Source organism: Petromyzon marinus, chromosome 3, assembly GCF_048934315.1.
Source record: "Petromyzon marinus isolate PM22_M1 ecotype Great Lakes invasive population chromosome 3, UKy_Petmar_22M1.pri1.0, whole genome shotgun sequence".
Lineage (NCBI taxonomy): Eukaryota > Metazoa > Chordata > Hyperoartia > Petromyzontiformes > Petromyzontidae > Petromyzon > Petromyzon marinus.
Window position 1 is genome coordinate 18,663,724 of NC_133669.1, and position 17,490 is coordinate 18,681,213.

Genomic DNA, 17,490 nt, shown 5'->3' on the forward strand with positions numbered 1-17,490 from the left:
GATGATGGCGAACGAGTGGAGACTCTTTGACTTTTTGAAGCCATTATTATACATTTGTTGTCATGTTGCAGTGTATTATTATCCGTTCCTTTTCCATTAAAAACGATAGTCCCAGACAAGCGTTAACATTTTATTCGGAGCACCCTGTACTTGGAGAAGTGGTCGCCACGGGATCTTGAGCGCCACCCACCCACCCGGCAGTATTAACCAGGGCGGCGGCACCCGCTGGTTTAGAATCGCGAACTTCTGGCTACCGCGAGGCCGCGACACAGTCCACCTCCTGTGTTAGGCAACCGTGGACTGACTTCATGGTCACACGGCACCGTCCCTGTGTGTGTGTGTGAGATCGGTGGTGTAGGGGTGAGCACAGCAAGTTGGCACAGTAGGGGGCACAGGTGGTGCATCGGCCAGTCGTCTCAGTCAGTCGACCCGTGGCACCTGGGTCTGCCCCGTGACCTCCTGCCAGCGAGCGTTCGACACTTCACGTGGCCTCAACGTGCACGTAGCCTGGCACAGGCGTCGTGTTGACGTCTCCGCCACTTAGTGGCGAATGGCGGTTGTTGTTGTTGTAGCGGTGAGCGCTACGCCGCGCTACGAACCTGGAGTCCCCGCCGTCGATTCCCGCTCACGGCCAATTATCTGAACCGGTCCTGGGTCTCCTCCCCTAGGTCTACTCAACCTAGGGGAGGAGACCTAGGGGTGTGTAGTAAACATCGTCACTAGGGAGACAAAGGCGGCCGGGCGTGGTGTTGGCCACCCACCCCCTCGTGTGCCGTGCCGGCCTTCATAGGTGCTCGCTAACAGCACGTGCCCCAACAGTCTGTTAAGGCTATACGGGGGATCTTTGTCTTTGTTTCTGCGTACATATTCGCACCTCTGATTGGCAGGGTTGGCTACGTACGGTGCGAAATAATTTCAACATGCATACTTATACATGCGTATGCTGAGACAAAGGCGGCCGGGCGTGGTGTTGGCCACCCACCCCCTTGTTATGACGTTCCGACCTTCACATGTGCCACTCGCTAACAGCACTTACCCCAACAGTCTGTTAAAGGTTATACCGGGGATCTTCGTGTGTGTCCGTGGGTGAGCGATCGTGTAACGGTTCGCGCGCTGCGCTATTAAACCGGTAACCCGAGCTCGATTCGAGCTCATGGCCAACATCAGTGATTAAGTGAATATTTGAACTACTCAGCCTTAAATGAGGATCTGGTGCGGTGTGTACATTTTTTTTGGATGGGGAGACAGATGCGGCTGTGCTGACCACACCGCCCCGAACTGTGCGCCGTGCCAGACTTTGTAGGGGGATCTCTGTGGCTTTGTCCTGCGTGCATATTTTGTTGTGGGGAGCGGTAGCGCAGTGGTTTGCGCGACCAAACCCGAGTTCATTTCCCGGCCACGGATAACATCAGTGGCAGGTGATATCTGAACACATTCACACAAAGACATACTGCGTTTGCACGCACGCGTAAAGACAAAGATCCCCCGTATAGCCTTAACGGGATTTTGGGGCAAGTGCTGTTAGCGAGGACCTACGAAGACCGGAACGGCGCACGAGGGTGTGGGTGCCCAGCACCACGCCCGGCCGCCTTTGTCTCCCTCGTGACAATGATTACACACCGCACCAGCTACTCATTTGAGGCTGAGTCGATCGATGGGAGGCACAGGACCGGTTCAAATAATGATCATTGGTGTTGGCCGTGAGAGGGAATCGAACTCGGGTCGCTGGGTTCGTAGCGCAGCGCGCTAACCGCTACACTACCGCTCCCCACACACAGACACACAGGCGCGCGCACACCACACACACAGTGACACACACCGCTCGACCCTGCATGTCGGAAGCGCTGTGTGAGTGGTGATTCACTTCGCGCTCGTTACACCGCTCTTTCTCTCCCTCTCGAGTACAACACGCCGAGTGACAGACAGGCAAACATCTCACAATGCATCGATTTTGTCGTGATGGTGGTGGTGATTTTGTCGTGGTGGTGGTGGTGGTGATTTTGTCGTGGTGGTGGTGGTGGTGGTGATTTTGTCGTGGTGGTGGTGGTGATTTTGTCGTGGTGGTGGTGGTGATTTTGTCGTGGTGGTGGTGATTTTGTCGTGGTGGTGATTTTTGGTCACACGGACATCAGAGAATAACGACGCGAGGCTTGAAAAAAGTTAAAAATAGATTTATTAATTTTGTCTTTTTTTTGTCACAAAAGGCATTCGACTCCTTCTGCCGCGAGACTTTACAGATCGCGAAAGCATCGCACAGTGCGCGCGCGCACACACACACGTGTACATACACGCAGATACACACACACACACGCGTACATACACGCAGATACACACACACACGCGTACATACACGCAGATACACACACACGTGTACATACACGCAGATACACACACACATGGGTACATACACACAGATACACACACACGGGTAAACACACCGCAGCAGGTACTAATTTGAGGCTGAGTCGACCCAGGGTAGGCCCAGGGCCGATTCCGATCATCATCACTGGTGTTGGCCGTGAATGGGAATCGAACTCAGGTGGCCGGGTTCGTAGTCCAGCGCGCTAACCACTAAACTACACTAGAACTCCCCCCCCCCACACACACAGGTACACACACACGCACACAGGTACACACACACAAGTACACAAAGACAAAGATCCCCGGGATAGCCTTAAAAGACTGTAGGGGCAAGTGCTGTTAGCGAGCACACACAGGTACACACGCATAGGTACACACGCAAAGGTAGACACGCATAGGCACACACACACATGTGCGCACAGGTACACACACACACAAGCACACGCACAGGCACACATTGGAATAGACACATTGGGATAGACACACCAAAAAAACAATATTCCCCGTTTCACCTTTTTCAGGGTGTTGGGGCAAGTGCTGTTAGCGAGCAGCACACACACCACAACACACATTCACGCACACTCGCAACAAACGCACAGGCACACACACTGCACACGCAGAGGCACACACACTACACACGCACAGGCAAACACTCCACAACACACACAAGGGACACACATATGCAAACACACACACAATCACACAGCTGCGCACAGGCAAAGACACACGCACACACGCACCAGAAGCACAGGCACACACACAAGCAGAGACACTCCACAGCCACACAAGCACACACACACACATCTATACAGAGATATACACACGGAGATACACGTTCGTACACAAAATATATACAGAGATATACACAGAGATACACGTTTGTACACACACATCTATTCAGATATATACACACAGAGATACACGTTCATACAAGACAAAGACACACACGTACACATATACATAGAGAGATATACGCACAGAGATACACGTTCATATACACATACACGTACATACATAGAGATACACACAGCCACGCACACATGTACACACACACACCGCAAAACACACGCAGACACACAACATCACCCAGACACACACAAACACACACAACTCACGCACCAACACACACACACACCACAGCAGACACACATGTACACACAACATCACCCAGACACAAACACACACACCTCACGCTCCAACACACACACACACCACAGCAGCAGACACATACAGACACACAACATCACCAAGACACACACAAACACACACAACTCACGCACCAACACACACACCACAGCAGACACACAACATCACCCAGACACACACAAACACACACACCTCACGCTCCAACACACACACACACACCACAGCAGCAGACACATACAGACACACAACATCACCCAGACACACACACACAACTCACGCACCAACACACACACACACACCACAGCAGACACACATGTACACACAACATCACCCAGACACAAACACACACACCTCACGCACCAACACACACACCATAGCAGCAGACACATACAGACACACAACATCACCCAGACACACACAAACACACACAACTCACGCACCAACACACACACACCACAGCAGACACACATGTACACACAACATCACCCAGACACAAACACACACACCTCACGCACCAACACACACACACACCACAGCAGCAGACACATACAGACACACAACATCACCCAGACACACACAAACACACACAACTCACGCACCAACACACACCACAGCAGACACACAACATCACCCTTACACACACAAACACACACACACACACCACACGCACCAACACACACACATACCACAGCAGACACACACAGACACACAACATCACCCAGACACACACAAACACACACACACAACTCACGCACCAACACACACCACAGCAGACACATGCCGATCCACGCGCGCACACAGGCGCGCACACCACACACGCGCACAGCCCAAAATAGATTATCATCAGCATTTTTATGAGATTTCTTCAGCGTGGCGCGCCGTCTGCTTGTGCATAATCTTTGTAAACATTATAGAGTTAGGGGGGGGGGCAGCGGCGAAGGTTGCGGGGGCGGTCAGGGCAAAAGTGTCATTGTTGGTGGATGTGGTGGGAAGGCGGAGTGGAGCAGCGAGGTGCTTCTCCAGCCCCCTCTCCCCTCCAACCACCGCCCCGCCCCCCACTCCCCTCCCCCCCCGCATCTCAATTATCAAGAAGAAGTTTACATCAGCGAGCGAAGCGCGCGCAGAGTTCGTTAAGCGAGCGGGTGAAGGTGGCTGCGTGGGGGGAGGAGGAGTGGGGATACGAGACACGCACAGAGAGTTGGCGTCTGTCAATTGACGCAGCTCCCCCCCCCCCTCTCTCCCCCCAATTGGATGCAACCGTGGAGGCCTTGGGCCAGGGTGGGTGGAGGGGGGGGTGGAGGGGGGGTGGCGCGGGGGGGGTACACATGGCCCGGTCCCCCGTCTCCAGACACGAGGAGCCCGCGTGAGACACCACAGGGGGCGACCGACAGAGCGACCCCCTCCCTTTACACCCACACTGAGCTCCGTCCTCGCGGAGCTGATCGGGGTCAGGGGAGCCGCTGAGGGCGAGGGAGCTTCGGCGACTTTATAAGGAGCGCCTCGGCCAGCTCCCCCGAACGCACCCCCACCCCTCCCCCCCCGCCGGGAATAAACCGAACAATCATTGAGAGCGCACGCACATCGATGAGCTCTCAGGAGTATCGGTGAACTTCGGCGGTCATCGATGAGCTTCAGTGAGCTCTGGCGAGCATCGCCGAGAGTCGTCGCTCACAGCGCTTGAACGTCAACCGGCACGTGTCGGCGACTCTTCAAATAAACCAACCGAGCCGAGAGAGAGAGGGAGAGAGAGAGAGAAAGAGAGAGAGCGAGCGAGAAAGAGAGAGTTCCATCCAGTCATCAATAAATGCACCTCTCATCCGGCCTCTCCCATTACCCTAGCCCCCCCCCCACCCCAATCCCCTCCCCCATCTCCTCAAATCAGTCCCACCCGAAGTCGTGACCCACCATCTGGTAGAACTTGTAGTTGAAGGGGCGGTAGAACTCGCGCAAACTGCGCACCACCGCCGGCTGGATGGCCGGGTGCCTGCGGCCCTTGCTCTTGCCGAGGCAGTGCGGGAGGCTGCTGCCCTCGGGCTTCTTGAGGCAGGGGAACCCTTTGGTCTGGTTGAAGTAGAAGTGCTTGTCCGAGATGATGCGCTTGAGCCCCAGGAAGTCCTGCACGCGCGCCAGCTCGCCGGCCGGGTCGAGCACGAGCCGCTCGCCGCTCACGAAGAGCATCTGCTCGAGCGGGAAGTGTCTCCGCCACGCCTCGAGGTGCTTCGCGTAGAGGCCGATGCGCACGGCGCTCCACGAGGAGTCGACGCCGCCGCCACCGCCGCCGCCCGCCGAGCGGTTGTGGAAGGCGAGGCTCGCGAAGCTGGGCAGGCGCGGCGACTTGGTGAGCGTCTGCGTGTAGTCGGAGATGGCGCGCGTCACGGGGTCGCGCACCACCACGATGAGTCGCGTGCTGGGCGACATGGCGCGGATGAGCGCCGGGGCGTCGGCCGTCACGTAGTAGCTGGGAGTCTTCTCCATCGTGATCTGGCCGTCCAGCGTGCGCGGCATCAGGCTCCTTGAAACGTCACCGACACAGCAGCGCGGGGCGCGCGTCACACACCAGAAGGCAAATGCAAAAGATCCCCCGCCCCGCCCCCCTTATAGCCTTAACCGATTGGTTGGGGCAAGTGCTGTTAGCGAGCAACTATGAAGACCGGTAGGGCACACGAGGGGGTGGGTGGCCAGCCCCAAGCCCGAACGCCTTTTTTCTCCCGAGTGTGCAATGTTCACACAATTTTAGGGCTGAGTCAACCTAGGAGAGGCCCTGGACTGGTTCAGATAATCGACACTGGTGTTGGCCGTGAGCGGGAATCGAACTCGGGTCAATGGGTTCTTATGGAAGCGCGCTAACCGCTGCACCACCGCTCCCCACGCATCACACCACACGAGACATTTTTTAATTTTGCGTGTCTCTCTCTCCCCGTGGTCGCGTGGATTATTTTCCCTCCGCTTTTTTCCCCTCCACATTTTAGAAACATGAATTTAAATCACAGTATTTTGATGATTTTGCGTGCTAAACATTTGCACGTAATAAGCCACTTTGTTGAGCTCTCATTTGTGGCCAGGTCGCTTCTGAAGAATAAGATAATACCTCAGTGGGCTCTACCTGGTATAATTACAAATATAAAGTTGAGTTTAAATTGTGTATATTTTTAAGTGATTAGTTTACCTCTCCTATACTCCGATCGTGGTTGTGTAATGTTTGTTTGTTGTAACGTTCTGACCCGACCCTACTGGACATCTGTGGGGAAAAAAAGCTTTGTAGCTCATCGGATTGCTCAACTATAAATACATATTCTGATTCTGACACAAAGATCCCCCGTCTAGACTTAACACACTGTTGGGGCAAGTGCTGTTAGCGAGTAGCACCTATGAAGGCCGGAACGGCACACGAAGAGGTGGGTGGCCAGCGCCACGCTCAGACACATTTCATTTTCCTCTCTGCTGACGATGTACACACACACACACCGCACCAGGTACTCATTTGAGGCTGCGTCTACCGAGGGGGGAGACCCAGGCACGATTCAAATAACCATCACCGGTGTTGGTGGCCGTGAGCGGACAATCGAACTCGGGTGGGCGGGTTCGTAGCGCAGTGAGGCTAACCGCTGCGCCACCGCTCCCCCCTCCCGCCACACTCTCGCACAGACACGCGTACGCTGTTGTTCACGATGGAATCCGAGCCATGAGTTGGATCACAGCAACTGCCTGCGGCGCTGCGTGCAGTGCGCAGTGGATGCATTTTTTCCATCTCGGGTAAGATGGAACGGGTGGGTGGAGGGAGGCAGCGAGGTCTGGAGTTGAGAATCTCCGGTCCCGAAGAGATTCCAAGAGAAAGTGTTGCAGTAAAGTGGTGGTGAGATGTTAACTCCCTCGCCTGGTATACAGGAGGCTCGTGGGTTCGATCCCGACCCTGACGCCTGCTGCTGTATATTTGGAATTTGCATCTGCCTCTCTCCCCGCGTGGTCGTGTGGATTTTTCTCCACATTTAGAATTAACGTGCGTTTAGAGTATTTGGCTGCTATACATTTCCACGTGATAAGCCACTTCGCTGAGCTATCTTTTGTGGCCAGATTGCTTCTGAAAAAGAGCTACATAGCTCTTATAACTTTACCCGAGAAAGTAAATACAAACTTTAAGTAGTTTAGTTTAGCTCCCTGACCAGTCTGCTTTCATCCCTCGGGCATTTAACTCTGAAGGGTGCAGCATCCACACAAGCGCTCAGGCAGACCCTCTGGTCTCTTTTGAATGTTCAGGCCATCTGAATGGATCTTCGTATTTTTCGTTGTGTCTCCTGTCCAACCTCTATGGTCTTTCCCCAATATTCTGCACAGGCCACCGCTTCTGGTGCTGGCGTTGCCAAAATCTTGCTGAGTGCATTGCGTTGCCGCAGGTCATCTCGGGAGATGGTCCACGATTTGCTTCCAATCGATAACCTCCTCGCGGTGCATCCTGGTAACTTCTGAAGGGCTATTCTCCAGAAGGCCAAATCTATTAACCACTCCTAAACCAACCATCTGAATGGATATTGTCTGAATACGAAAAAAAGAATAACAAGCCACAAACAGTGCGATTGTGGCCATACAATACAAACTATGGACCGACTAGTTTGACCCATCGAGGCACGGAGAGATACAAACAGACGCAGAGAGACGAGCAGAGATATGTAGAGAATGAAAAATAATACATAAAGGCTCGCCCAGACGCAGAGACAAATAGGGATGCATTAGGGGCATGCCACAGGAGTGTAATTGTGGCCATACAATGGAAACTATGGACCGCATAAGTAAAGCCAGAGATACCCATATAAACACATCGATTATCATCGAGACACGTAGAATAATGTTGTAATGTTGCAATGTGCACTGACGCCTGCTTTATTCACAGAGACCCATAGAGACACAGATATCAATACAGACTCGTACATGAACGACAAACCGCAGTAATGCGATTGTGGCCATGCCACCCAAACTATGGGCCACAGGGTAAAACCACTGTGGTCTGCGCTCTTTTAACGAGGGGAGAAGATGAACAGCAGAGACCACACGCACTCCTTTCTCTCTCTCTATCTGTGCTGATGCCCTCTCGTCGTGGCGAGCAGCAGCAGGAAACCTCGACAATGCCATTTAGTTTAACATGTAGTAGGCTTTCGCGGCCAAATATTATCCACAATAAAGGTTTGTTTTGTGGGGGTGGGGGGGTGTTGGATCGCGTAAAGAGCACCTGAACCAGATGGCCCGCTATACGCATGAACGGAAGAGAGCGTCTCAATATTCAGGTAGTCCGCCTGAATGTTTCAGGCGCCGTCAGCATCATCATTGTCAGGCATGGTCAATCCACCGCTGGATGAGAGGCTCTCCCAAGCCGCCCGCCTGCCACCGGCCATCCATTCTTGCAAATAAAGGTCCAATATATATCAATGTTCTGATACTTGCATTGTCTTTGTGCAGTTAACCTTTTGGCGTTCTCTGTTCCAACGCCGGTGAGACAAGGCCATGAAGAAGGCTGTCTCTGGTGTATGCCAATTAAGTTTCAAAGGTAATGCACACATTATGAGGGCATGCGTGTCGCCATGTTTTGCCACGAGTGCGTGCTGTTGATGCAGAAACACCAAAAGGTATCCATTTGGTGTTTAAAAATATTGACGCATCCTATTTTTTTTTATTGCCAGAAAGGGTAAGACACTCCCCTTATTGTTTCACGATCCTGCGCCGTATCAATTCGTGCTGACCCGCACGGCGGCTTTTGGCTCAGCCGTCGAACGAAGGCGGTCGCCGCGTCGCGCGATTTCAGATGTGGGAACTCTGCGGCCGCCTGGAACGCTCTTCCTTCCGATATCAGGAAGCCACTGGGGCTGTGCATTGTTAAACCATCCAGATTGAAAGCTCGTTACTTTAGAACCGCTCTTTGTCTTTAGTTTGTTGTCCCTCTCCCGCACCACCGATTAGCACGGTTGGCAACGTACGTTGCGAAGAAAGCTCAGCACGCATACGTAGATCAACACACACGAACTAAACTCCATCGCTCCATCTCCCTCCGGTGGACGTCCCTCTATTCCATTTCGTTCCATTGCGATCGGTTCTATTCTGGCACCAACAGTATCTTCAATTTTTGACACGTTCCTGAACAGTGTGACGAATTTAAATAAAGCATAAATCAAACACATGGACGTCACTATTATATTGTGGCCTTAAAATTATATATACATTTGGTAACGTTTCGGGCAATGGTCCTTTCTCAATGTACAATGGATGCCAGTGCTATTGATGATGATGATGATGATGAATAGCTTTGTATGTATTGCAGCAGAGAGGGCCCATTGAGACGTTAGGTCGGCTCTCTACATCATCTGCGACGGTGCAGATGTCGGGACAGTTACAGATCTGAGTATTACAATCCTGGTTACATCGGTCACGGTAAAAACAGCGAGTATCAGGATAGGGACTCCTCTACTTACGAACATTCGACTTACGAACCTTCAGAGATACGAACAAACCGTATGTCCAGCCTGTTCGGACCGAGAGTCGAAAGTTCAACCGCCCCGCAATAGATGGCGATGGTGGCATCTACATCTGCAGAGCATGAAGAACCAGTGGCATCTGCATCTGCAGGAGATTATATAACTTTTAAAGGAATTCCCGTGTTTAATGTACATTCCGTACAACATGTTTGGAATCTACAGAAGTAAAATTTCGATTTAAAGCTTTCGTGACTGCAGGGATTCATTATCTTGGTTCTTTCGGTAAAGTCACGTAGAATGGAAATAAAATAATAAAAATAAAACGTAATAAAATAAGATTCTCACGACGTTTCGGCCACGAAACAAGTAGCCTTCTTCAGGTGAATAAACAGGACTGTCCAGAAGACAGCGCTCGAGTGAACATTACCAAGCCTGGACCGCGTCTTTTTTTAAGCTGTTTGGGCGGAATTAACATATGAATTAGCGTGTTACCCAGCACCACCACCGGATCGGGGGAGGGTGGCGGCGGGTACACGGAAAAAAGGAAAGAAAAACGGAATAGGATAGGCTGCTCTGTCCTGTGTTGCGTTAATAACTATGCTATAAACTGGACTACTCTACAATGTAACATTATACCTTCCAATATAAACTACATGGTATAATATCATATCCATAGACAAAAAATTCCACCTTTGAATTATACAATGCGTTACTCTACACTGCCCTATACTTCAGACTATTAAATATTAGACTTGTAATTTTACACTGTCTGATTTTATCAACCCCACTATATGCCACACTGCTGTATATTCACTGTACAATTACGATACTATATATTGTCATGTGAATTGTGTTAAACATTACGATGTTATACTATTTATTATTATTATTATACCACATGCTATAAACTATACCATTGACCGTCGTGTGAAAGGTATTAAGAGGCAGTGCCAACGAATAGACTTCGGTCTGAAGGTCACCGTAAAATACAATCAATTAAGAACCGAAATGGTTTATAACATCTTTCCAATGGTTACTAAGCCAGAATCCATCTTCTCGGTTGAAATTGTCTCTGTGTTTGTATATGTGGATGGCCTCATGAACAAATCTCTCATGGTAGCCGGATGGCTTGCAGAGAACCTCCGTCTTGGAGAAGTCAATGTCATGTGAGCCCACTGAATTATAACAGTGATCTGCCACGGCTGAGGAGTTCGTCCTACCATGTTTCAGGTCTGCTTTATGTTCGCGGATGCGGTCCGAGATATGTCGTTTGGTTTCTCCAATGTAGCTGCTACCACAGAGACAACTTAGTTTGTAAACGCCCGGGTACTGTATGTCTGGGACCACATCTTTTACAGACGGAACCAGATCACGGATTTTATGTACTGTGTTGAATCAGACCTGGATCTTGTGTTTATTCAGGATTTTGGAGATCTTTTTTGTGACCCCCGCAATGTAGGGTAAAGTGATGGTTTTGAAAGGCTCCTCAAGAGGATCCTTCTTCGTGACTGGAGTGATGGCTTTGCCGATTGTGCAGTCGGAGTAACCATTAGCCTTGAGAGCTTGGTGTACGTGCTTGAGTTCACTGGCAATGTGTTCCTGGTCGGAAATGCATTGGGCTCTATGGTATGTCTTGATGAGGGAGTTCTTCTGGGATGGAGAGTGGTGGGAATCCGGTTTTAAGTAAGCATCCGTATGGGTAGCTTTCCTGTAGACAGAGTGGCTCATTGAACCATCAGGTCTCCTTTTAATTAAGACATCCAAAAAGGGTAACTTGCCATCTTTCTCGACCTCCATGGTAAATCTGATGGCTGGGTGTGTGGTCCAGAGCAGGTCGGCCATGTGGCCAGATGACAAAAGTGTCATCCACGTACCTCTTACATAAGGTCGGGCGTAGAGTGGCAGTCTGGATGGCATCAGTTTCAAATGTTTTTTCATGAACACGTTGGCTACAACCGGAGATAGGGGGGAGCCCACCATCGCAATCATTGAAGACTTGGTTCATCAAGGACTGCATACTGATGTACCCCCCCTGGTGAGACACTGTTTAACCAACACATACTTCACCTGGAATGGAACTTTCTACAAACAAATTGAGGGCACCCCAATAGGCTCCCCCCTATCTACGGTTGTAGCCAACGTGTTCATGAAAAATCATTTGAAACTGACGCCATCCAGACTGCCACTCTACGCCCGACCTTATGGAAGAGGTACGAGGATGACACTTTTGTCATCTGGCCACATGGCCGACCTGCTCTAGACCAATTCCTCGACCACATCAATTCCACACACCCAGCCATCAGATTTACCATGGAGGTCAAAAAAGATGGCAATTTACCCTTTTTGGATGCCTTAATTAAAAGGAGACCTGATGGTTCAATGAGCCACTCTGTCTACAGGAAAGCTACCCATACGGATGTTTACTTAAAACCGGATTCCCACCACCATCCATCCCAGAAGAACTCCCTCATCAAGACATACCATAGAGCCCAATGCATTTCCGACCAGGAACACATTGCCAGTTAACTCAAGCACGTACACCAAGCTCTCAAGGCTAATGGTTACTCCGACTACACAATCCGCAAGGCCATCACTCCAGTCACGAAGAAGGATCCTCTTGAGGAGCCATTCAAAACCATCACCTTACCCTACATTGCGGGGGTCACAAAAAATATCTCCAAAATCTTGAATAAACACAAGATCCAGGTCCGATTCAACACAGTACATAAAATCCGTGATCTGGTTCCATCTGTAAAATATGCTGTTCCAGACATACAGTACCCGGGCGTTTACAAACTAAGTTGCCTCTGTGGTAGCAGCTACATTGGAGAAACCAAACGACATATCTCGGACCGCATCCGCGAACATAAAGCAGACCTGAAACATGGTAGGACGAACTCCTCAGCCGTGGCAGATCACTGTTATAATTCAGTGGGCTCACATGACATTGACTTCTCCAAGACGGAGGTTCTCTGCAAGCCATCCGGCTACCATGAGAGATTTGTTCATGAGGCCATCCACATATACAAACACAGAGACAATTTCAACCGAGAAGATGGATTCTGGCTTAGTAACCATTGGAAATATGTTATAAACCATTTCGGTTCTTAATTGATTGTATTTTACGGTGACCTTCAGACCGAAGTCCATTCGTTGGCACTGCCTCTTAATACCTTTCACACGACGGTCAATGGTATAGTTTATAGCATGTGGTATAATAATAAATAGTATAACATCGTAATGTTTAACACAATTCATATGGCAATATATAGTATCGTAATTGTATAGTGAATATACAGCAGTGTGGCATATAGTGGGGTTGATAAAATCAGACATAGTGTAAAATTACAAGTCTAATATTTAATAGTCTAAAGTATAGGGCAGTGTAGAGTAACGCATTGCATAATTCAAAGGTGGAATTTTTTGTCTATGGATATGATATTATACCATGTAGTTTATATTGGAAGGTATAATGTTACATTGTAGAGTAGTCCAGTTTATAGCATAGTTATTAACGCAACACAGGACAGAGCAGCCTATCCTATTCCTTTTTTCTTTCCTTTTTTCCGTGTACCCGCCGCCACCCTCCCCCGATCCGGTGGTGGTGCTGGGTAACACGCTAATTCAGATGTTAATTCCGCCCAAACAGCTTAAAAAAAGACGCGGTCCAGGCTTGGCAATGTTCACTCGAGCGCTGTCTTCTGGACAGTCCTGTTTATTCACCTGAAGAAGGCTACTTGTTTCGTGGCCAAAACGTCGTGATAATCTTGTTTTATGATGTTTTATTTTTATCATTTTATTTCCATTCTACGTGACTTTACCGAAAGAACCAAGAAGAAGAAGAAGTAAAATTATTTACTTACGAACAAATCGACTTAAGAAAAGACCTCTGGAACCTAGCTCCTTCCTAAGTAGAGCAGTACCAGGAACCCACTTAAATTGGTGAGTTACGTGTGTGTCTTCATTATGTATGGCACCACTGCAAAAACGCAGCAGCAGAGGCATCAGATTTATAAGTTGCAGTATCTCCCGCGGATCTGTCTTGATTTTATTTTTCGAGAATGTTAGAATCGTGTGTGCACTGATTTCCAAATGTGTGCGGACAAAGCAAGGCGAATCAAAATTATATTCCGAGCACAAATGGCGACCAAAGTTCGGCAAGCAAAATCAGGCAAGCATTAAATATATATTTAATATTACACAAATACACGTGGCTTAATTTTTTGAGAGAGAGCACGTGACCTGACCTGGAGAGAGAGAGCGGGGCAAACACATTGAATTTGCGTGATTATGATTGCTGTCGGGCAGTTAGAGCATTCACACCCCCCTCCCCACTCCCCACCCCTGCGTCCTGTGATTACCAATCATCGGGCGCGTGCAATGCGCAGTGGATGAATTTCCATCACGGGAGAGATGGGACGGACGGGTGGGTGGGGGGAGGCAGCCAGGACTGCCGTTGGAAATCTTCGGTCCCGAAGAGATTCCAAAAGAAAGGTGTCGCAGTAAGGTGGTGGCTATGAGATGTTAACTCCATCGCCTGGTACACAGGAGGTCGTGGGTTCGATCCCAACCCTGACGCCTGCTGCTGTATATTGGGAATTTGCATCTCCCCCTCTCGTCGCGTGGATTTTTATCCACATTTGAAATTAACATGCGTTTTGAGTATTTGGCTGCTATAAATCTCCACGTAATAATCCACTTTGCTGAGCTATCATTTGTGGCCAGGTTTCTTCTAAAAAGAGCTACATAGCTCAGTGGGCCTTACCTGGTAAAAAACATTTTTGTTTACTAGTTTATAGAGTTCAGGTGTCAGATGTTGGGTTCGACTCATGTCTTCAGCATCATCATCACATTCATCTTATTTGATATTTATAGAGTGCCTTTGCTTAATGCGCTGTACATAACCCAGAAGCGGCAACAAAAATGTAGTGATCTAGATGGCGAGGGGCAGTGCAAGAGCCGAGGAATGAGTTACCATAACAGAGGGCACACTGTGGGGGGGGGGGGGGGGGGGTGTCACGAAGGGGGCTTTAGAGGAGGGATGAGGTGGAGGGGCAAGGGGAGGGAAGGGGAGTCTATGGTGCAGTGTTGAGTCTATGGGCAGTGTTGAGTCTATGGGCAGTGTTGAGTCTATGGGCAGTGTTGAGTCTATGTGCAGTGTTGAGTCTATGGTGCAGTGTTGAGTCTATGGGCAGTGTTGAGTCTATGGGCAGTGTTGAGTCTATGGGCAGTGTTGTATCTATGGGGAAGTGTTGAGTCTATGGGCAGTGTTGAGTCTATGGGCAGTGTTGAGTCTATGGGCAGTGTTGAGTCTATGGGCAGTGTTGAGTCTATGGGCAGTGTTGAGTGTATGGGCAGTGTTGAGTCTCTGGGCAGTGTTGAGTATGTGGTCAGTGTTGAGTCTCTGGTCAGTGTTGAGTATGTGGTCAGTGTTGAGTTTATGAGCAGTGTTGAGTCTATGGGCAGTGTTGAGTCTATGGGCAGTGTTGAGTCTCTGGGCAGTGTTGAGTCTATGGGCAGTGTTGAGTATCTGGGCAGTGTTGAGTCTATGTGCAGTGTTGAGTCTATGGGCAGTGTTGAGTCTCTGGTCAGTGTTGAGTCTCTGGGCAGTGTTGAGTCTCTGGACAGTGTTGAGTCTCTGGACAGTGTTGAGTCTATGGGCAGTGTTGAGTCTCTGGACAGTGTTGAGTCTCTGGACAGTGTTGAGTCTATGGGCAGTGGTGCTTAATGCACAAGGGTAAGTTTATTCTCGTGGAATGGAGCAAGGAGGTAGAAGGATCGAAAACGTGATTGGACACAGGGAGAAGGAGGGACAGAGAGAGAGAGAGGGAATATTGGGGACGAAGAGGACGAGAGGAGGTGACATGGAAGGAGATGAGAGAGGCGAGATAAGATGCATCATCATCACACCACCAACGTCGCCACCACCACCACCATCATCATCATGAACATCGCCATCACTACCATCGTCACCGCCAATCAGCATCATCCATAAACGAATTATCATTAAACCATCAACATCACCACTTTCACGATCATCATCACCATCATTGATCTGGGGTCGATAAAACGCCTTTTAAATTTTTTCAAAGCAAGAAATTCAAGCGTGGCCATCCCGAGGAATGACGGACCCCGTCATAGCAACGTGGAAATTCCACCGCCGGCTTCTGAGTCGGGCCACTCGACACCGACGACAGCTTCGGTGCGGCGCCACGTTCGTTGGAGCGGGGGTGGGGGGGGACATTCTTGCTTTTTGGCTTTGATTTGACGCGAGGGCTCCACTACCCCCTACCCCGAGTCTCTGATCGAGCGAGAGGTGGGGGGGAGGTTGGTGGGGGGGGGGGTGGTGGGGGGGGGGATGTTTGGCAGCAGCGAGCTCGCTAAATGTGCGTTGCATTTCGTCTCCTTTTGAAATCGGTTTTTTTCTCTTTCTGAAATCTCGGGCGATTGTGTAAGGGCATCATCACCGCCTGGTGGTTGTGTAAGCTGTGGTCACGTGGGCCACGCAGGTATCACCCCCAACCTCCCCCCGAGACCCCCCCCCCCTACCTACCCCCCTCCCCCCACTTACCCCCCCCTCGCGCCACCCGCTGCCTCCCACAATACACACAAACAAGACAAAGATCACCCGTATAGGCTTTGACGGACTGCAGGGGGCAAGTGCTGTTGGCGAGCGCCTTCCAAGGCACAGCAGCAACAACTACAACAACAATCGCCATTCGCTACTAAGCGGCGGTGACGTCATCACAGCGCTTGTGCCAGGCTCGGTGCACTTTGAGGCCACGTGAAGTGTGGAAAGCCCGCTGGTGGCAGGCAGGTCACGGAACAGACTCCAGGTGCCATGTGTAGACTGACTGAGACTACTGGCAGATGCACCAGCTGCGACCCCTCACTGTGCCAACTCTCTGCTTTTTTAGCCGCCCGGCGTTCCGATCGTTGTTGTGAGCATCGCTAACTCAGAGAGACACTACAAAGACAAAGATCCCCCGTAGAGAATTGACAGATTATTTGGGCAAGTGCTGTTAGCGAGTAGCACAAATTAAATGCCGTTACGGCACACGAGGAGGTGGGTGGCCAGCACCACGCCCGGCCGCCTTTGTCTCCCGGGTGGCGATGTTCACACATTGCACCATGGCGCTTATCTTAGGCTGAGTCTACCTAGGCTAGACACCGATTCAAGATAGACACAGACACACACACTCAGACAAAACCAAGATAGACACGCGCTAAAAACACTAACCTTTAAGGACATCCATAATGTATGATGAACTAATAACCACGTATTTAATACACTACACTATAAATTAATTACACGCATCAAATATACATGGATTTCAACCTTGACACGTGTTTGGGCTCTTTTATATTTCATGCCCTGCACGCTCCACGTGGCGCTCACGTGACGGAGGGAGGCAGCACGGCCTCTGCTCCCTCGGTGTAAATTCCACGTTCCCGTGGCGAGATCTACCCTATCCATACCTTCCCTTTCGTTTGGCTGCCAGGAGCTATAGTGTGTGGAAACTCC

General features: G+C 50.1%; 1 protein-coding gene across 2 annotated transcripts in view; it reads right to left on the reverse strand.

Annotated features, from left to right (window-relative positions):
• Positions 1–2,155: 2,155 nt before the first annotated feature.
• LOC116956103 (heparan sulfate glucosamine 3-O-sulfotransferase 6-like) overlaps positions 2,156–17,490 on the reverse strand; it is a 48,414-nt gene continuing 33,079 nt past the window's right edge. Inside the window, exons 2-3 of one of the 2 annotated variants that reach the window (XR_012929592.1) lie at positions 4,163–6,019; positions 2,156–4,097 (exon numbers count right to left, since the gene is read on the reverse strand). Coding sequence is in view for 1 of the 2 variants with exons in the window: in XM_032977558.2 (XP_032833449.2) it covers positions 5,386–6,019 (634 nt within the window). In the remaining variant the exon portion in view is untranslated. Of the gene's footprint in view, positions 6,020–17,490 lie in introns of both variants that reach the window. The other variant, XM_032977558.2, reaches the window with a different exon arrangement.